At 33.0% G+C, this 22,263-nt stretch overlaps 1 protein-coding gene across 1 annotated transcript; it reads left to right on the forward strand.

Moving 5' to 3' along the window:
* The first annotated feature begins 1,929 nt into the window (after positions 1-1,929).
* Positions 1,930-20,940, forward strand: LOC131927235 (uncharacterized). Its single transcript, XM_059283005.1, has 16 exons — positions 1,930-2,208; positions 4,702-4,844; positions 7,666-7,849; positions 8,186-8,377; positions 8,713-8,793; positions 9,296-9,553; positions 9,944-10,288; positions 10,624-10,722; positions 13,228-13,246; positions 13,616-13,818; positions 16,058-16,076; positions 16,264-16,310; positions 17,667-17,741; positions 18,185-18,250; positions 18,444-18,535; positions 20,681-20,940. Exons 3-15 carry the CDS (start codon positions 7,795-7,797, stop codon positions 18,512-18,514), a joined length of 1,530 nt encoding a protein of 509 aa, XP_059138988.1. The 5' UTR covers positions 1,930-2,208; positions 4,702-4,844; positions 7,666-7,794; the 3' UTR covers positions 18,515-18,535; positions 20,681-20,940.
* The last annotated feature ends 1,323 nt before the right edge of the window (positions 20,941-22,263 follow it).

Below are 22,263 nucleotides of genomic sequence, written 5' to 3' on the forward strand. Positions count from 1 at the left end.
TTTATAAAATATTTTTCTCAAACAAGTATAACATTTAAAATATATAAGTCTAACTCGCGTGTAACGGGTAACGACGGCTAGTATTCTTATATAACACTACGGGGTATGGCACCGCGGGATATAGACATGATTCTTAATTCGTTTTTACTTTCTCGTACACGAAGTATAGAGGACGTATTGTAATCGTGCAAAAGATAGAAATCGTTGTCCATATGTCTGTGTGTGTGTTTGTGTGTATGTCTGTCAACACGATAACTTAAGTACCGTTGCAGATAGGTTGATGACGTATAATGTCAACTTTGTAGTTCTTTATCAACTTTTCAGCGATTTCCAATAACTGAAAGTGGGGCTTATTCAACTTTAAGTTCTTCAAAAGCTCATAAGTTTATTACTGTTTCAGATAGATTAATGAAATTTCACATGTAAGTAATAATCTAGTTCTCTGACTTCTGTCGAATTTTTAGTAATTTTCGTTGACCGATAGTAGTAATTTACGTCATTTCTGTTCATTCGTTCATTCGTTCATTCGTTCACCTGTTATGGTGTGATCGGATGTAAGAGCACAAGACTTGTAATCTGTGAGTCTCATTCCCACCACTGGTTCGAGTTCGTTGGACGTCCCCCAAAACGTATGGGTAACTGACAAAGGTTAGGGAAAGTAAAACGGATACGTATGGTGTTAATTACAATATCTCTTCATATGGTACTTTACTTAGTGTTAAGATTCGTAAAATGTTATCTTTTGACTGAAAAAATGAAACAATATTTTACTATTTCTATCAGGAATGAAACAATGTCAGCTAAAATGAGAACATTTAGAGAACTAGTGCTGGTAGCAATTGTCTTCATTCAAGTAATCACTTCCGTCGATATTCGAAAGGGTAAGTAAATTAATTGAAAACGTTTTTTTTTCTATAAATACATATTTAAAGATACTTATGGACCGGAAACATAACTAGATATCAATGTACAATAATAACCATGCAAAAATTATTTACGATAATTATTGAACGAATGAACGAATGAACAAATGAAAGAATAAACCAATGAACCAATGAACCAATGAACCTATGAACCAATGAACCAATGAACCAATGAACCAATGAACCAATGAACCAATGAACGGATGAACGAATGAACAAATGAAAGAATGAACGGATGAACGAATGAACGAATGAACGAATTAACAAATTAACAAATGAACAAATAAACACATGAACAAATGAACACATGAACAAATGAACATATAAACAAATAAACGAATGAACAGATGAATAAACGAACTGCTTAACAGGTGAACAGTGGAACAGATGAATCGATGAATCGATGAATCGATGAATCGATGAATCGATGAATCGATGAATCGATGAATCGATGAATCGATGAATAGATGAATAGATGAATAGATGAATAGATGAATAGATGAATAGATGAATAGATGAATAGATGAATAGATGAATAGATGAATAGATGAATAGATGAATAGATGAATAGATGAATAGATGAATAGATGAATAGATGAATAGATGAATAGATGAATAGATGAATAGATGAATAGATGAATAGATGAATAGATGAATAGATGAATAGATGAATAGATGAATAGATGAATAGATGAATAGATGAATAGATGAATAGATGAATAGATGAATAGATGAATAGATGAATAGATGAATAGATGAATAGATGAATAGATGAATAGATGAATAGATGAATAGATGAATAGATGAATAGATGAATAGATGAATAGATGAATAGATGAATATATAAATAGATGTCAATAAATCAATAGATAAATTAAAGAATTGATAAATAGATGAACAAATAATGAAAATAAATAAAGTCTTAGCTTTTTAAAAATGTCTCTACTCTAACGGGCATTGTATTTAAAAAAAACGAACTAAAACGCCTTTTTACCAGCACCATCAGCATGCCAGCCGTACGAAGAAGGATCCGATGTTAGTTTCCAATGTACAGACAGCAACCGCAGTAGAGACCTATACTGGCATCACAATGATGCACGGGTTGCTACATGCCTTCACAATTCAACCAAATGCTCTTCAAACTACCACGTAGTTCGTGAAAACGGGACCAGTATTATATCCCTAATTGGCATCAGCAGACGGGGTCCATCGAAAGAGGGTCGTTGGCGCTGTGGATACGATTCCCCCGACGAGGATCTCTACCATTGTGACTTAATTATTTATCGTTAGTATTTTTATCTTATTTATAAAGTCTACAAGCATGTCTTTCAATTTAAAACAACCATATATCAGGAATACCAGATTAGAATGATTAAACAACATAGAATGTTTAAACAAACCATGCACATATGTACGCATGCACCAGCACATGCTCATGCATTTACACAGGCTTACGAAGAGGCACACATTAGATATCATTTAAATGAATCGTTTGCTTTATCACTAACTAGGCATACTGCCTAGCTTCGCTTAGGTTTCAGAAAACATTTGAGAGTTTGAATGCTAAGTAATTAGTGATTGGCTGATTTAAAAAAAATTTTTTTAAACAATAATAGTAATTTTGGAAATAGCTGGAATGTTCACAATTTATTAGTTTAAACATAACTAAAACTACAAAGGTTCCCTAAACAGTATAACTCATATTTATATTATATTGACTTTTAAAATTTTTAAATTTAATTAAGATACATACTTTAAAATTTTACACAAATTGTACTCAAATAAATACTATACTTCGTCATTTTATGTTTGTGTTTAAAATAATATAAAATTGTTTGAAAAATATTTATTTTAAACAACTACTTCCCTTGTAAATTGAACGAATGACGTTGTCTTTGTTTACTTTCTTTTTCACATACAATTGTGAAAAAAGTTTTTGGTTACCCTCCAGGGTCGGTCTACGACCTCACAAAATATCAGAGGTATTGTTTGGCTTTTTTTTTTGTATAGCTTATGTAAGGAAAATGTCACTCGTGGTAACTTTTTAGCCCTCCAATATTTCATCCATACGGCTGATTCATTTACACAGCTCTATGCAAAAAAGTGAACAAGATGTACAGAGCCAAAGTTCCAAAACATTGTTTTGAACATAGTAATCGTTTTTCACCAAATTAACAATGTTTATATAGGGAATTCGGACCGGTCAGTTCTAAAGCCCTTCAGGAATTTTCCCGAAGATAACGCCTACCTATAGTGAACCCCGCGGGTATTTCTACGACCTCATGTGTTATGATTGGGTTTGTACGTCCAGATATTCGTATTTTTTTTTTTACAAAAAACAGTACTATTTTTATATAAGGAAATATGGCCTCTGGTCAGTTAAAACATTGTTCAGAACTTTTCCCGAAGGAAGCATACTTTTTTTTCCTAATCCCATTGGACAGACGTACATTCCCAGTTTTTAACAGAGCTCGCCGTGCGAGCAGAGGCTGACCGATACTACTATCCATAAGGCTTGTTCTTCTTCTTCGTGCTTAATTTATTTTTAGTGTTGGAAGGGATCGAGCCATATCTGCCAGAAGGTTTGAGCTCAAGACTTTTTCGAATTTATCAGCCATTAGCTTTAGCCGACTCTACCAAGCCTCCATCACAATTAAGGATACGTGCTTACATGAACAGTTTATCTCATAATTTCTATTACATTGACTTTAACTATTAATTTATTTATTTATTTAGGATACGTAACTTAATTAACAACTTAATTTTTTACTAAAACAAATGCTATACTTCATAATTTTATGTTTTTGTTTAAAATAGTATACAATTATCTGAAAAATAATTATTTTTAAAAAGTTACTTCCCTTGAAAATTGAACAAATGACGAATGTCTTTGTTTACTTTTTTTTTTAACAAACAGTTGCTATGCTTTTATAAGAAAATACGGTATCAGGACATATTTTACGACTATATTGGCTTTTTCCGAAGGGAATAAAGTTTTTTTTGTTACCGTCCAGGGTAGGTCTACAACCTCACATAATATTAAAGGGATCGTTCGCCAATTTATTTATATACTGATCTCATATAAGGAGAATTTCACTCGCGGTCATCTTTTAGCCCTCGTCGAGGGCTTTGAGTCTGACCAACATTTTTTTCCATTCGGCCAAGTCATCTATAGAAGTGAACGCAAAAAATTAGCATGATATACAAAGGTTAAATACCCTGAAAATTGTGTTGAAATTACCCTATTTTCCCCATAAAATACAAAGATTATATAAGGAAATACAACTGGTCAGTTTTGACCACTTTACGAAGTTTTCTCTGATATGCCGAGTTTTTAATGACACACCTAGTCATTCTTCAACCACCTCACAAAATATCAAGGGGGTCGTTCGGCAAAAGTTGTTTTCGTAATATGGCTCATATAAGGCGCCGGTCAGTCGAGGTAATTTTGGCTCCCTCTTTCTGGACTTTGCGGCCAACCGGCACCGGCCCTCGTGTTCTATTGCCCCAAGGCAGGATCCTGCTAAATTTGAAGCGCCTACGGAGCCGGGAAGTGCCCTGTCGGCCACCCGACCACTTACATATGGATAGTAGCACGCACATACTTAAGCTAAAATGGCAATATATATTTTTAAAATGTAAAGAACCTTTAAGAACTTCACTCAATGGCGATGTATCCAAACCAGGGGCGGAACTACAATATGTTACTCATATAATACAAATAATATAATACAAATACCCATATACTTTTACTAGTAAGTGTAAATATTATTCACAGATGCTCCAGAAAACCTTGATTGCAAGCCCCCAGTACTAACACAAGAAGAAAAACAGCACGTTGTAGTTGTGAACTGTTCAGCTTTCAACGTTTTCCCAACAGCCAATTGCACTTTCTTTAGACGGATTTCATTGAACAATGACGTAAAATATTTTTAAGTATAGTGGATAACTTAGTATCATTTTTAATTCTCCTATACAGAGTATAGAGGAAGTTTAGCTGTCGTGCACAAAAATCACATGAAATTTTGAGTTTTCACCGTTTAACACCTCAGTACTTCACACGGAGTAAAGGGGACTTATTTTTGTCGGGCAAAAGTTAAAAATCCATATTTATCAAAATCTCAGCGTTTTACGCGTCATCTGGTTAAAAAAACTGGACTAAGTAATAGTGTATTAATGTCTCTCTGTATGTCTGTCTGTCTGTCTGTCTGTCTGTATGTGAACACGATAATATCTGTACCGTTACAACTAGATTGACGAAATTTATATATAAAAGTATTAATTCAAATTTGTAGCTCAATATCAACTTTTCAACCGGAAGTGGAACTTATTCTCCTTTCGATTTTTTCAATAACTTAAGTACTGTTAAAGATAGATGTTAGAAATTTCACGCATAAGTAAACGATCTATTTCTCTGTTGTTGTTTTTTTAAATTAAATTTGGAGTAATTTCCGGTGACCGGAAGTAGTACTTTACCATATTTCGGTTTTCTTAAAAATCGCATTTAAATTTATTTTTACTTGATTTCTCATCTTTCTTCATAATGTTCTGCCTTATTATACACAAATTATTTTCCTGTCATTAGGTGGGCAATTCTTTTTTTCTAAGAAATTTATTATAGTTTAATAATTTAAGTAATAGAAAATTGATTTTTTTAGTGTTATTTAAGAATATATAGGGGAAATCACTAAAGCTTTATTAAAAAATATTTATAAAATTAAGAATAGTCAGTTATGTTTGATCTTCCTTTAATGGGACATTGTTTACACAATGCGTTGATGCGATTACTTAAAAAAAATATAAATTCATTTTAAAAACTTGAGGAAAAACAAATTAATTAACAACGTCTGCTAGGTAACATATAATGTCTTTTATTCCCCTTTCTTTTTGCTTAGATATGTAATGTTTATCAAAATTTCAAATTTAAATTGATAAAGGTGGGTTATTTGTTAGCCTATAATGTTAACATTTTCGGGTAAATGGCCTTCAGGTAAAAGTTATCCGGGCTTGTGTCTTTCGGGAATTCGTCGTAGACTCCTTCTTTCCGTCTGTTCTATTGTTTGTCCTTCTGTCTGTGGGTATTATGCTTGTTGTTGCCTAATGATAATATTTAAAACTAATGCAAGTCTAATGCGGTCTTAGACGCAATATTTAAAAGGGGTTTGATTAATGCGTTACCAACCCTTTATTCTTAGATGCGTGACTTCGTTTTCTAAAACTGCGTTATTTAATTGTAAACAATGACTATATTATTTTTCTTGGATCATATTTGTCAGGGCATGGGGTTGCCTTCACTACCGCCCAGAACACCCTAGGGTGTACTGAATGAAAGTGTACTTTATTCAATCTGTAAAAACGAGGTATAAACCACTTCGGTAATCACCCAGGTGTTAGGGAAGTAACGGGTCGCTCTAGTAGTAGGCCTACAGCTCTGGATCGGTTTAATCGTCAAATTTTGTATCTATATTGTAGGTGGTTCTTTCGACCCCATCTTATACATAGTCTATCGCACTGTCTAAAATGAACATAGGCACTCGTATCGCTCACAGGAAAGTTTTTTTTTTCACAAAAACCTCTCCATGAGTATTCTCATCATTTTCCCAAATTTAATTGACGGTCGGATGAATGGTGCCGTAATTCATAACGGACAAACCAACAAAGAACCACACAAACCTATAAACTTTTATTTATACACTAGCGTGTAATAGTGAGATTTTGGTAACCGCCCAGGTGTCAGGAATGTAGAGGGGCACTCTCGGGAGCCCCAGATTACACTACCGCGTACGTCCACTGTCTCCTTAAAACTAACCCAATGCGCCAAATAGCATCCTGCCGGGACGCCGGCGGGCTCGCTTGATTCAATTTAGTGAACGACTCTTCTACCCATTCTTATGCATAGCCTTCCGCACTGCTTAAATCACACGTAGGCGCCATAGTGCTCAAGCGCTAGCCCGTGGCCCAAAATCGTATTCTGCTGGGGCGCCGGCGAACGTGCCTGATTAATTATAGTGAACAACCATAACACCCCTTCATATCCTTAGTCTATTATACTGTTTAAAACGAACGTAGGCGCCATAGCGCTCCACAAAGTGTCATGGTATCCGGATGAACGGTGTCGAACCGCATCCGACATTTTTTAAATACCGTATAAACGAAAAAAATCGCACCCTCACGGGGCGCCACCCTTACGAAATTGAAATGATTTTTTTGAAGAAACCTCCCTTGGAGTTTTTTTTTAAATCAATTCCCTAACGTTTCATGCAATCAGATGAAATATATCAAATCGCAATCGACTTTTATTTTGTATATACTGCATAAAAGGAAAAATGGAATCTCTCCCTGTCGAGGCGCCACCCCTGCAAGTATGAATTTTTGTTCCTAGCAGAAACCTCCCCAACTTCACAAAGTTTCATGGTGATCGGATGAAATTTGTAGTAATGCATAAAAGACAGACAGACAGACACACAAACACACACACAAACACAAACACATACACACATACACACACGCACACAGGCAAACCCGCACGCACACACACACACTGCTTTATATATATATATATATATATATATATATATATATATATATATAGAGAGAGAGAGAGAGAGAGAGAGAGAGAGAGAGAGAGAGAGAGAGAGATAGAGAGAGAGATAGATATAGATATAGCTAAGGTAACATTATATTTGAGATGTAGTATATAAATCCTTTTACTTTCAAAGCTACTTTTATTCTTTTGAAATAGGTAGAACTACAAACATCTTCTTACCGACAAGAAAATGCACAAGATAACCCGATATATTACAACTTATTTTGCGGCTTAACATATCCAATTAAGGATGATCTAGTTGGCAACTTGACCTTTTTTCTACAAATGTCGATGGACGTGAACAAAACATATGATAGCAACCAAACCAGCATCCATATAGGTATCACACTCTACATAGGCCTAGTTGATTAGTGTTTCTAAGTAATTCTTACTAGTTGAGCAATCTAACTTGACATCAAACTTACATATTAATGCACGTGTAATATATCACATAGTCCAATCCTCTGAGAATTATTTTAATCTAGAAAAACGATCCTTGAAATTATCATTTATAATCATATTACTTGAAATTGCTTTAGATATATTGAAGGAAAATTAATATAGTTCCAATATAAGTCCAATATATATATATATATATATATATATATATATATATATATATATATATATATATATATATATATATATATATATATATATATATATATATATGCAGACGCACCAAAAGCAACTTTGCTCGATGGCTGTTTTTCTAAGAGAGAAGACAACGTTTTCTGGCCCACTGATACAATCCACTGTAAATGTGAAATGAGAGATATTGATAATGGTACAATTAGTATTGTCTGGATTGATGCCGATCAGCGTAAAATCAATTACAATCCAACAATTGTCATCCATTACGATGATGGTAATTTATTTATGTAAATTGTACACACTTTAAAATAAAAAATCTCTATTACAGCTTTCAAACCCACTTTATTTTACCATTTAGTGAAATTATGCTATTGTATAACATGCTTTTCTTTCATGCTAAATATTAATTAAGATTTCTTTCCTTAATAATAAAAAAATCTGAATATTTGTAGATCTTTAATCAAGTAAATTGTTTTTTATCAGCATAATAAATATTATGAAGTATAATAGGGACGTGACACAAGCTTTATAATATATATATATATATATATATATATATATACATATATTTGCTTGTAAACATTACTTCCTAAACGTATTTTTTCTCAGATAAGGATACTACGTTTATTTGTGAAGGGACCAGCCGTTCTGGAAAAGTATACAATATTACATACATACCTAATTTTGCAGGTATGCAGATGAAAAGCTACAATTGGTTTAGTTTAAAATAGTTCATGTAAACTAATTCAACACATTGCCATTTATTCCAGTAATACTCATTATTAATTTTTTAGATTTGAACAGATCTCTAAAACCTTACACTTGTAACCATACATTGATTAGTTTACTAAAAGATATGTAGTATAATTAAAAGTACCGTTTTTTTTTATTTAGAAGTTGTTATAAATAAGTGAAGCTTTATTTGCTTCTCGTTCTTTGCTAGAAAATAAAATTTTAAAATTTTACAATTTAAGCTTATGTGTTATCGTAACAGCGAATTTGATCGATGCTAGAGGTATATTTTGTTAGTTTTAATTTTCATCTATGTAGTTGTTATTAAAATTGACGTTATTTTAATGAAAATATTGGATAACTTGAGTCAAGGTGTACTTGACTATTAATAAACAAGTAAGTTTGGTTTTAACTTTGTTGAGTTATTTTAGGTTATTAAAGATTAGCTTTTTACCATCAGATGCCGCTAAAGTAACACTATTCACCGCAAACGGAGAAAGAGACCTCAATGTTGAGAACGCCACGGTTGTGGAGTTTAGCTGTGAGGTGGACAGCAAACCACGTGGTACAGTTTACATCACTGACAGCTCAGGTCAACGACTGGACGGTACATCGAAACTTTTGACCTGCGATGACACGGGGACCTACACATGTCAGGCGTTTAATGAGATTTTCCACAGGGACATATCAAGACAATATGTTCATGTAACTGTTAAATGTAAGCTATTTTGGAAAGGGAAAGTAAAATAGTGTTAACATTTATGGTCATTTCCCGTTTGTGCCACGGACACAATGGGCTGAAGAATTAGAGTTCATCTGCTTCAGATACTTCGTCATATGGTGAGATGCGTGGTCAGCACTATTTCTTAACCGCCTGTTTCTTTAACGTGAGTCAGGCACACATCATAGTTGGGTGGCCTCAGGGATGTTCTACTGACCTAACTCGGAATTAAACACGAGACTCTTGGGTTAGCAGGCTAGCGCTCTACCGCTAGGCCACACCGTCCCATAATATAATGTGTTATGATGATGCTTAAATAATAGTGGGTGATTAATGCTTTATTGTATTTAAGTTTGGTATTTTGTAACAATTTTATAAAAATTACAGGCAATCCCTGGCTAGAACTAATCACCACCGGCTCTAAAATTCAACGAGTCTACGCTAACACGGCTGAAAATGTCAGCATTGACTTTGAGCTGAGTATGGGAAACACACAAATAATAAAGTATGAAATTTATAAAGATGGTAAAGATACGCCCACTGTGATGTATGCAGACAAAGTTGAAAACGTTGAATATGGTCGATATTGCATTCAATTTCAGTCCCTGAGTGAAACACATTACAAAATTACATTAAATATTTTTAATATTGAGAGTTTAGATTTTGGTACCTATACTCTCAAAATTTATGATGACAACGGTGATGTAGTGGAGGGTAGTATGGAAATTAAAGGTAAGTCCATTTTATTAATTAAACTGATTTGTTGTTATTGGGAAATCTTAAAACAACACTGTGCTCAATATTTAATAAACTTAACTTTTTAAGTTTTAAGGAAATGCATACTTGTAATTTAATAAATTTTGTTCAAGGTAAAGGTTTTGTGCGCAACTATAATCCTTCTTTTCAATAATTCTTTGTAATTTATGTTTAGTTAGACTCATAAATGTGAATTTAATATTTTATTACTAATTATTACACGCGTTAAATAAAAAAAAAATTAGCCATAAACATTGTCAAAGATTAAATGCACGCATTAAATAACTTTAAATTATTTTTTTTTGTTTTAGGAAATATATCAGACGAAGATCTTAATTTGTCTCTATTTGGTTCCACTGTTGGATTGTCTATTGCTCTTCTATTTTGTTTTGGCATAATATCTCTTATATGTAAGTAATACAAAACATAATTAATTAATTAATAAACCGACTACCAGAATAGAAGTCGAAAATTTGTTCTAATCACATGTTTAAAAACTTTGAAACACCATAAAACCATGTTAGTAGAAGGCAAATTTCGACCTGTAAAGCTTATGGTTGTTAAAGAGAAAAGTCCAGAGTTTAAACAAATGTAGCTCGATAGCTAGGCACAACCACCCATTTAGGAAAGAAAACTCCCGAATCAAACAACTGCTGCTTTGTATTTCGTCCTTGAGCGGATAAAGACTATGGGTGCAAATCCAGAAAGAAAGCAGGCTGAAATCGGAGTCAGCTGGCCATATGGGTGATACTAAATGCCTAATTGTGTTGAATTCAATACTTTTTAATATCTCTGTAGAATTTATAAGTAACTTAAATGGATTAACTATGCACAATAGCAAAATATGTACGTATTTTAAAATAAGCAAAATTATAGGGCACATGACATTTTACAAAAAAAGTTCAAGAGAGGTAAAATAAATTAACTGCTGTGTAAATAAAAGAAAAACCGTTAAATTGCTTAAAATATCTCAATATAATTTTTTGAAACAATCACATTTTACAAATTGATGCTAACACAAAATTTGAAGCAAGCCCATCTTGACCGAGTTAATTAAACTTTAAACTATTCTACTACAGCGTTTGTGGATTTTTTTTTTATAATTAGTTTGTACCGTTTATTCGTTTATTATTATTTAATTTCTATGTAGTTATGATATTCTCCAGGCTAGTATTTCACAAAGCTTATGTTTATTTTAATAATTTACTTTATACTTGTTTTGATTACGCCTCAGCATCTACATATCTATGAGAAAGTTTCATTTCCTTTGCGAACAGAGATAAAGATCGAGATAAAAAATAAACCGGGAGTGATGTCCCCTAAACTTTCTCGAATATTCTTATATAAAACATCAGGGGATGGGAACTCCATTTTAAATACTTAAAGTTTTCAAAATAGAATAAAATCTCGTAGAAAAAAGAATTGCACACCAAGTGAACGCCAAATGAAATGTGCATAGTAGTGCGCAATATTATTAGTACTTTATAAATTTACATGCGTTTTTTTGAGAAATTGGAAATAGCGTAAATTAGTAATTCCGGTCAATGGAAATTGCTCAAAATTTTTCAGAAGGTAGAGAATTAGATCTTTTACTTACTTGTGAAATGTCATTTATCTATCTGAAATAGTACTCAAGTTATAGGCTTTTGAACAATTCAAAGTAGAAAAAGTACCACTTTCGGTTATCGGAAATCAGTCAAACGTTGATACGGATCTACGATTTTGATAAAATACTTACATATAAAATTTCATCAAACTAGCTGTAACGGTACTCAGGTTATCGTGTTTACACACACACACACGACAGACACACACACAGACACACAGACATACGAACAAGATTGCAAAATTATTTTTTTCCGTATCAGTGAGGTGTAAAACATCGAGATTTGTAAAAATCTCGATTTTTTGTGTGTAAACATGGTGAGGGGTGGAAGCAGGCGTTGTAACTGAAATAGAAATGTAAACAGAAAGTGATATTTCAACGCCAAGGGTAGACAAAGGTACAGAATATAGTCCAAGTAAAGACAGAACAGACAGAACCCAACGGGATCCGAACCTACCATTCCACACGGCACCAAACGCCTCGCCCTCCGTGCATCAAGTCAGACGTGTAACCACTTCTGCCAATCAGCTCTACAAAAATAGAGGTTTCACGACAGACCACTGTCACAACTTGTGCAAGGAAGACGCGGGCTGGCGTGACCTTTAAACCCCGAAGGGTCTGACCGCTAGCCTCATAAACACAACAAGGACCATTATTCGACCACACAGGCGACACAAGTACAGGGACGACGATACAGACAAATAGTAGCTTCCTTAAATGGCGTTAAAATATATCACTTTCTGTTTACATTGCGATTTTTTGTGTGCACGATTACACAAGACTTTATCTATAGGCCTACTTCGTATATACGAGAAAGTAAAAATTGACATTGTGATACGGATAGGGATATAAATAGGGATAGGGATAAGGTTAGTAAATGTACGTAACAAAGCAAAAAATAAGAAATGTGTTCATTTTGTTAAGATTATTGTTTGTTATTGTTTGTAAATTTTAAGTTTGTTCTATATATAACATGTTGAGAGGATGGTGAGAGTGGGGGATTTATTACACAGGAGGTAACTGGCAGGGATAGTTTCTTTGGGGGAAGGGGGCCATGTTGGGGTTTGCTAATAGGGCTGGTAAGTAGGTCACCAACCAGTTATACGGCTCAATAAAACCTGCATGAGCCACAGAACTGGTTGGTGACCTACTTACCAGCCCTATTTAGAATAATTGACGGGGTCTGCAAAATATCCTACTGGTATTGGATAAATATAAGAAAGTTAATGACAATTATAATACATAGAAAAAATATAAGACTTTAGGTTTTAGGTTTACTTATCATATTAAACATTTTTATCATTAACAGGGCGAACTGGATCTAGCAGGTACATTTTAAATTGTGAAACATTTTTCCAGCATCTAGAATACGGGTTACCAATCTGTGGGCTGCTATCCCGTAAGGGGTCGATAGTGTTTTTCTGAGGGTGGCTAATTTGTAGACTAAACCAAACAAAACTATTGTTTTTTTAATTATATAGTGGTCGGGGGTCTCTTTTCTTTTACAAAAAGGGGTCACCATTAGAAAAAAGATTGGGATCCATTATTTAGAATTGATATCGATTCTTTTATTCTCCTTATTACAATTAATGTATATCTATACTAGAAAAGAAAAATAATATGTTAAGTTTTTTTTTTAAATCGATTACAATAGAATTTAAATTAAATGTGACACCTTTATTGATTATATACTCTAGCGCAGGTGTGAAAGCACAGAACAACAACACGACTAGCAACACGACTAACAACAGCACTGACAACATGACTGACAACGTGACTGACAACGTGACTGAAAACACGATTAACAACACGATTGACAACACAACTCGCAACACGACTGAGAACACGAGTAACAACACGATTCACACAGCAAGAACTAATACTTCGAAGAGAGAGGACGGTAAGTACAAAATCACATTTACATCCCCACTTTTGAGATATTTTTCAAACTTTACTTCTTTTTCCGATGCTAGGTGTGTGTTTTTTTCTGGGTTTTTAACGATATGTGAATGCGTTATAAAAAAATATATTCTTGTCTACAATTTACGTTGAATATTGTAACAGGTTACATAATATAAAACGCATTTTAAAATAATAATAATTCAAGATTCATAATGTGTATTCTACCTTAAGCACTGGCTTTCAGCATTTAGTTTTTAATTCAACAGATGAAGCGATATTACTGATCAGAGTTTATGTACGATAGATGTATACGAGTGTTACTTTTGATGTTGTAGTGATAATAGTGTATATATTATATCTTAGGGGATGCTTAGGCTTAGGTTTGGAAATATTGTACCCAGTAGCAGAGGAGTAGCGAGGGGGGGTGGCGCAGACCGCACCGGGTGAGACCATTTAGGGGGTGACACCAAGGCAAAATGTATCAAAATATATGCAGAAAAATGATAATTCCACTTAACTAAGTGATTAATTAGAGTGTTACATAGTCTTCAAAATTTGGCAAATCCCGACAAGGGTGAAGGGGTAGGGTGTAAACCTGCTAATGATAGAGAAAACATAGTACATCAAACTGTATTTATAAAAATCGTTAGTATTATATATAAACACAATTTAAAGCAATCGCCCTGGTGGTGGGGGGGGGGTTGAGTGGGGGAAAGTTACATTAACTCAATGTTGCAAAATATGCCTGAGGTAAACGGTTTTGTTGAGAATCGTAATAGCTTATGTGTTAATCGATGTATGGGGGGGGGGGGGGGGGGTAGGTAAAAAAATTAAATACCATAAAAAAATGTATGTGAATACATAAACACATGCGAATATACATACGTACATGGAGGGTAACAAAAAAGCATTATTCTCGTCGTAAAAACCTATTAGAGTCGTTAGATATGTCCAGTTGCTGTATTTTTTCATTTAAACAATTGTTTGTAAAAAAGGAAACAAAGACTACGTCATTTGGAATATGTACAGGGGAGGTAACTTTCAAAAGTAATAATTTTTAAATAATGTTTTTACTTTTTTTAAGAAAAAACGAAAATTACAAGGTATAGCATTCCTTTAAAATGATATTTCGTTATAAATTAAGTTACGTATTGTACTGAAATTGTGAAAATTAATTGCGAAAGTGATTTTAATACTGATTGATAATGATCAATGATTTATACTATTATGGAAGCCTTTGCGATTCTAATAACCTTGTGAGTAATACATTAGCTAAACTCCAACAATGCTTGCTTGACGTAAAATTACAAAATTTGTTTAAACTTAGGCCCTAAGCACTTCAAATAACAGCAAATCACCAATTAATTAATTGTTTAAATTCTCAAAAGATTTTTGGAAAACGAAGCGAAGCTAGGCAGTATGCCTAGTATATATATATATATATATATATATATATATATATATATATATATATATATATATATATATATATATATATATATATATATATATATATATATGTATGTATATTACGGGGGGGGGTGACACCATTAAGTACTTCAACTAGTGACACCCGACCTAGCTACGGCACTGCCCAGTAGCATATTTATGATTAGAGAGTAAAAAGAGTTTGTGCCTAAACAATAATAATAAGGAAAACATATTTATTAATTACTTCATATTGCATATTATATTCATATATTCATATAAATACAGTGGAACGTTGCTGTCGAGCAAGATAACTTCTTGCTTTAAGTAGGTAGGCTCTGAAAAAAAAAACCCGTGAGAAAAGACTTCAGAATAAATAAGCCTTGTTAATTTTGTGTGTGTGTGTGTATCTAAGTTAGGGACATTATCAAGGGAAATTATTTAGCATGCATCACCGACTCTTCTTAACACATGATTGTAATGTCAACGACGGCCATCTAGAAAAAAAAATACAACCGATCATAATTTCTGAACCCGTGAAGCTGACTGGGGTTCAATCGAATTTAAATTCAGAGTGACTATTAAAGAGAGCCCACACTTTTCTCAATATTATCTAAAATCTACATATTAAATTATATAATAACCAGATGTTAATCGGAAGTCCAAACACAGCTCGAACCACATCTGAATTTTAACACGTTGCTAATTGCAAGACATTAGGTTAAATCAATTATGACAAACGTATCATTTTAACATTTAAATATAGTCATGTTTATATTAACATATACTTTTGTTTCCATATCAAATAGCTCATACATCGGGAGACAGGTAATTATAAAGTTTGTGGCTAAATGTTATAAATTTTATGGTATATAATGTATTTTTTGTGTAAAAAATACTAATTATACTAAAATATTAACTTGTAGCATTAACAATTTTCTCTTGGACTCCAAAATAATTTTAATATAAAGTAATTTTTTTTTTACATATAAAGTAATTTATTTAAATTTTTCAGTTTCAACACGGCAAATGAAATAATAGGTCTTCTGGCTAATAGCTTAGGTAAGTCAAGGGTATTTTTATTTCAAATTTCAATTATTATCTGAAAATCTACTGTTTTTACTCTGTGTCTAAAAATATTCTAGTTTTCTTTTGATTATTCTAAAAAAGTTAAACAATTAATATTAACGAGCCGGCCCGCGGAATAACATACGCCGCTATTTAGTTGTTGTTTTTTTTACTTTTCAGTAATTAATAATTTGTGAATTCGACAGTACAAACGCTGACACTGAAAATATTTCTTTAAAACACTATAAATAGCTCGTTAAGGACCATAACCCCCCCCCCGTTCCTCCTCCCCTTCCCCCCCCCCCCCCCATCAACGTTTAAAATCGTTTCAAACTAAAGTATCTGCCCCTAATAGCCGTAACTAAACCCGACTCCACGAAGGTAAACATAGCGTGAACCACAGCTCACTAAGACCATGTAGGGGTGGGGATGGTAGGGAGCGCGTTTACAGCTTGTTTTCTAGCGTCTCCCAGAAGAGAATTATATATATAGATAATACTTGAATGGACTTAGTTACACATGCAAATTTTAGATTAAATTCATAAAATCCTCGTATCAAATTGAACATAAATGTGGGCATTATTTTACATATAAGTATATGATCGTATAAATGACCTCCGCTATTAGCAAGTGGTATTTTGCTCTATTTAGGGTTAGCGGAAATCCATATCTAGATTACAGTTTCAGTTACGTCGACGAAATTTCATCCACAAGCATACGATCTTTTGAACTTTTTTGTCAAGTTTTAAGTAATGTATGGTGACCAGAATGAGAATTTTATTCTATTTCTTATTTCTCAAAAGCCCTCAAAAGTAAAAAAAAAATAATTATTTCTATAAAGCAGGTTTTATGAACTGTTCTCACAAACCTCTAGATATATATTTATGAACCCCGATTCTATTAAATTCAAGAAAGAAAGAGGAACTTTATTTATGGGATGTTACACAGTAATGGAGTAAAAACAAATTTAAGTAGTTTTAAACGACTGCTGCAATGATAAAACAAATCTTACTAATTTATTGATGTAAGAAAACTTGATATGAGCACTATTAACATATTATCTGATGAGCTTTTTAAAATCATTTATTGAAACGGTATTTCCAAAGTGAAAGTTGTATTCATTTATCCACTATAGCTGAATTTTTATATATTTATTTTTTAAAGGCGTTATTAATATCAATTTGAATAGGAACAACTGTATAGACCTTGGTGCAATAGTCTGATATTCAAATTTCGTTGATATTATAGACGAAGCGGGTTTTTAGAATATGGTTGACATTGTAATTTAGTATTACCTCTAATGTACGTTTTTATGAGTCGACGCATATATATTTATAATTTACTCTACAGAGCCATACAGTGTCAATCAGGAAAGGAAGCCTACAGAAGAAACTCATTTAAAATCACCTTCTTCAGGTGTCAGAGGTTTTAAATTTGCATTTCTCATTAACATTATTAATTTTGTTTCAATATGGACTAAAACCAAATTTTATGAGATGTTTTTTTTTTCTAGAGACAAACCATTTGATAGATTTTAAGTGAAAATTAAATTAGCTTAACAGTTGTAGTTGATTTAGAGTATTCTATATTAATGTCTAGCAAACATTATTTATCTCTATTTGTTATAAAAATGTGTGTATTTCCAACTCATGTTCGATTTATGTTTAAATTTACTTAGCACTTGTAGTTTACACAGACTGTTTTATATTTATGTCAAGCAATTTTAACTTTTAAGTCATAACGTGGTATGGCTTTGAAACTGGAGCTTTAGTCAACATACATCATAAGATATTTCATTGATATTTTGGACTCTCAGATGTGTAACTTGAAATTATTGCGTTGGTTGAAGCTTTGTTTTAAATTGACAGTACCCCCTGTTGGAGATGACTCAAGTACTTCACAGTCGAATAATTTCGCTTTTCAAAGTATTCAAGGTATTGTCTACATTATTTGTAAACAGATGTATTTAATATTTTTATCTGGAACATGTGTTTAGTAACATTAAAATGTATTATGACTCAACTTGAAATTTGTTCTTAGAAACAGTCGACTTAAATTATATTTCAACCTTTCACGAAAAAAAACTATTATATTATTGTTGAACATTGGTTAATGATCGCGATACAGATAATGAACGTTCAAACACATGTCAGGAAGTTCAAGGCTATGCATCCCTTAACCCTGGCTCAAACGTGTAGACTCCTGATGGTTCTTCTAAGGTAAGAGTCATCTTATGTTTATTGTGTTTTGTAGAGCGTGGAAGTGATTAAAAACATTTTGAGCCCTAGTGTCTGCTAAACCGAAAGTTTAATAGCCTGGGACCACAACCAGTCAAGGAGAAACAATTCGATAATGTAACAACTGCTGCCTTGTCTATTGTTCTTGGTTAGAATAAGGCTCTGGAAGCATATCCAGAAAGAAAACAGGCTGAAATTGGAGTCAACGGATACCAAACGCGCATAACACGTTGACACGTAATATTTAATTGTGTTGGAGGTAATTTTTTTAGTATACTACGCACACCGCCTAGCTTCACAAACGTTTTCAAAGCATTAGGCCTATGCCTAAACTATTAAACTCTTATCATTAACTTACCCTTTATTTACGGAATTAGGTTCCGAATGACATTGCTTCTTAAACAATGTGTTATCATATAGCTTTTGGCACACTTAAAGCATATGTCGAAGGAAATTTTAATTGATACATTTTTAAGGGCCCAAACATATATTGGTACTTATAAGTACCGTCAGGAATGTAGGACATTTTTTCCAAAAAATAAAAAAAATTACAAAACAGGAAAAAACGATACAACGTAATAAATAATAATATGGCGATCATTATACCATATTTTTGTAATTTCCACACATAAACCCATCACAAAAGTATATTTTGAGTACGATTTTTACTGGATTTTCTAGCTGAACACATCTTATACATCAAACACAGCAAAAGGTGCCGACATGTCATGCTCCCTCATTCCTGATACATTCTTGTCTGTCGTCTTTCTGGTGTTGCAACAGTTGCCAGACTGAACCTGCTTTTGCTGGAAGCTTTCAATAGCTATTACAATGAACAGCATACATAAATATTTTGAAAACGAAATCCTAGTCATTCTGTACACTACTACTAGTAATAATAGTATAAATGTAGCCTACTAGAATTTTATGACAAGTCTACACTACAGTGTAAAATTCATAAATAGAAGAGAGCTCAATGTGTTTAGAATAGTCGAAGTGGCCTACTGTTTTGTGTTTACTGATTAAAATTTACAAAACGATCTATATTACATGCAGATGTGTGGACTATCACTAGTCTATATGTATACATTATATACACGCTAGTTATTGTAGGCAAGACCGTTTTTGCAATAAATATAACTACCAATTCTTACTTCTAGAATTAGACTTTGGTATACAAAACGTATACTAAACCTTGAAACGAGCCTGCAACTGCCACCTCTATTCCTTGTGATTCTTTTACTACTAGAAATCTGCAATCAATTACACTATTTCTGAGTAAAACCCAATGCTAACCTTCTGTTAAATGCATAAATATAAATTTTAAGTACATTTTGATAATTAATTATCATAATAATATTTATAACACTCCACATAAAAAATCTGCAATTTCCAAGAAATCCTAAAAAAAAATGACCGTGTGCCCTGACGGTACTTATAAGTCCACTTGTAAATATCGATCTAATACAAAGACACTTTGATCAAAATTGTATAAATAGGAGTTAAACACAATGACCTGACTATTGAAGATCCCAATAAAAAAATATTCGGTTTTGAAAACTTGAAGAATAAGGTAAAACAAAGGGAAATCAGGAACACATGTGAGATATGTACAGAAAAATTGTAAACTACCGATACAGGTAGAGATTGAAAATGGCGCCACACCAGAAATTTTCAAAAAACATCGATCCCTCCACCTACCTGTGACTCAGGGGAGATGATACTATCAATTACATCAATAATTTTTAAAATTCGTCTAAAATTAAAAATAATACAGGCGCTTAATTAAAGTGGTACTTATAAGTACCGTCAGTAGATAAAGAGTTAAGCCCTATATTAATTAAGCTAGTACTACACTTGTTGTAAGAAGCTGAATTGTAGTGTTAGAGAATATGCTTATCACGTTTAGAACTTGTATTGATATCACATTTAGTAAATATATAACGGGTTAAAATGTTTTAAAGCTATATTATGCAGCTTCGATTTCGCTGTCGTATGAATAAATATAAAAATAAACTAATTTTTCTTCGACGCAACAGAGTACATGTTTTCTTAATTCTATGTCCAATTTACCACCTACAATACTTTATTTCTATAACTAAGCGTGTTCAATTGTTTCATTTAAAGTATGGTTCAAGATATAGAATTCTGTGCACTACATCGACTTGAGCCTGCCATTGTATGTTATGCAAAACGCGAAAAATTGGACTTTCCAGTCGTTGACGAGTTTCTGATTTCTCTACAGGCCGCATGTTGAAATGTCTTCAATTTAGTTGTTTAAATAGATTGTTATTTTTATACAAACATGTTTATGTTTTCCCATTGCCTAACAAATGCACGTTTTTAAACATAAACATCGTACTTTCATTGTTTAAAAACGCAAACACTAAATCACATACTTAGAAAAAAAAGAGTTGTTTTTTCTCTTTTATTGTATGTGCGCTAAATGTGTTTAGAATATTTATCATTTAAAATTAATGAATAATGTTTAAAAAAATAAAAACATTTTATGATTTTTTCTTATTCCGCCTGTAATAAAAGATTTTAAATCAATTGTCTTTGTGTTTTAGTTTTAATGTAAGAGCTTAATTTTAACCCAAGAATATAGCCTAGTAGTCTATTTTAGTGTGTTGGTATAAAAAGAAATTGTAAATAGAAAGGCTAGCAGATAAAAAATGTTCTTCAGACCTTCTAGGGGGTCATCCATAAATGACGTCACGCTTTTTTTGACGATTCTTACCTCCTGCCCTCCCCTCCGTCACATATCGTCACAAAAAGTCAGACCCCCCCCCCATAAAATGACGTAACACCTCAGCCTACAACCCCCCTCAAAATTGCAGTTGAATTTTTTTTAAACAGCTATATTTTTCCAAAATCTTGTCTGAACTCTGTCAAAATAGAGTATTTTAATCAACTCCTGTTACAATTTTTCAAAACAGTTTTCTAAAACGCAAAATAACGTTTAAAATTCGCTTTCTAACATTGCTTTTTTATAATGCAAAAGTGTGACGTCGCAACATCTGAACCCCCCCCCCTCCCTCATCACACAGCGTCCAAAAATTACGGAACCCCCCTCCATACTACGAGTGTGACGTCATTTATGGACGACCCCCCCCCCCCCCCCCCAATATCAAATTAAAGCCATGCAGTGTAATGTATTTGATATGACCAACGGCTTGTTATCAATGTCAAAAATTTACCAAAAGCCACATGTTAATCACTCCGCCTTCGTCAGACATGGCCTTTCCATGAAACACAATTTAAACTATCACCATTAAAACGTCATGGACACATAAATTACACAATTCACTATATCACCTGCATATATTCATCACATTTTACAACGACATGTACCAATAATAATTCTTAACATCTTCAGTAACCAAATACGATATCACATAGAGGAATATTTCCCTAGAACCCTTAAATCCATGACCAGGTACTCGGTATATCCTCGAGCTACCCACACAAAAAAAATCTGACTGCATCATCAGTCTTGAAATCAACTTACTACCGATGAAGCAACCGACCAACGAACTATCCCCCTGCTGGCCGGGTGACGACACCAAATTATCTTAAAACAACATTATCCTAATCTACTGGGTTCCTTACGCTAAGATAACTAACCTAATAGGATAACATATCATCACCTATCATACATTGAAAGTCATATCATTGTAACAAATCAAATCAAGATCATAGTGGCATTA

Source organism: Physella acuta, unplaced genomic scaffold (assembly GCF_028476545.2).
Source record: "Physella acuta isolate Inbredline_101_S28 unplaced genomic scaffold, ASM2847654v3 ptg000087l, whole genome shotgun sequence".
NCBI lineage: Eukaryota > Metazoa > Mollusca > Gastropoda > Physidae > Physella > Physella acuta.

Excerpts from the sequence above, each read along its gene's own strand:
- LOC131927235 (XM_059283005.1), top strand. The coding sequence starts at position 7,795 with ATGTCGATGGACGTGAACAAAACATATGATAGCAACCAAACCAGCATC. Across the intron at positions 8,794-9,295 it reads ATACATACCTAATTTTGCAG|ATGCCGCTAAAGTAACACTA; the intron begins GTATGCAGATGA and ends TTTTACCATCAG. Across the intron at positions 18,251-18,443 it reads CGCTTTTCAAAGTATTCAAG|ATAATGAACGTTCAAACACA; the intron begins GTATTGTCTACA and ends ATCGCGATACAG.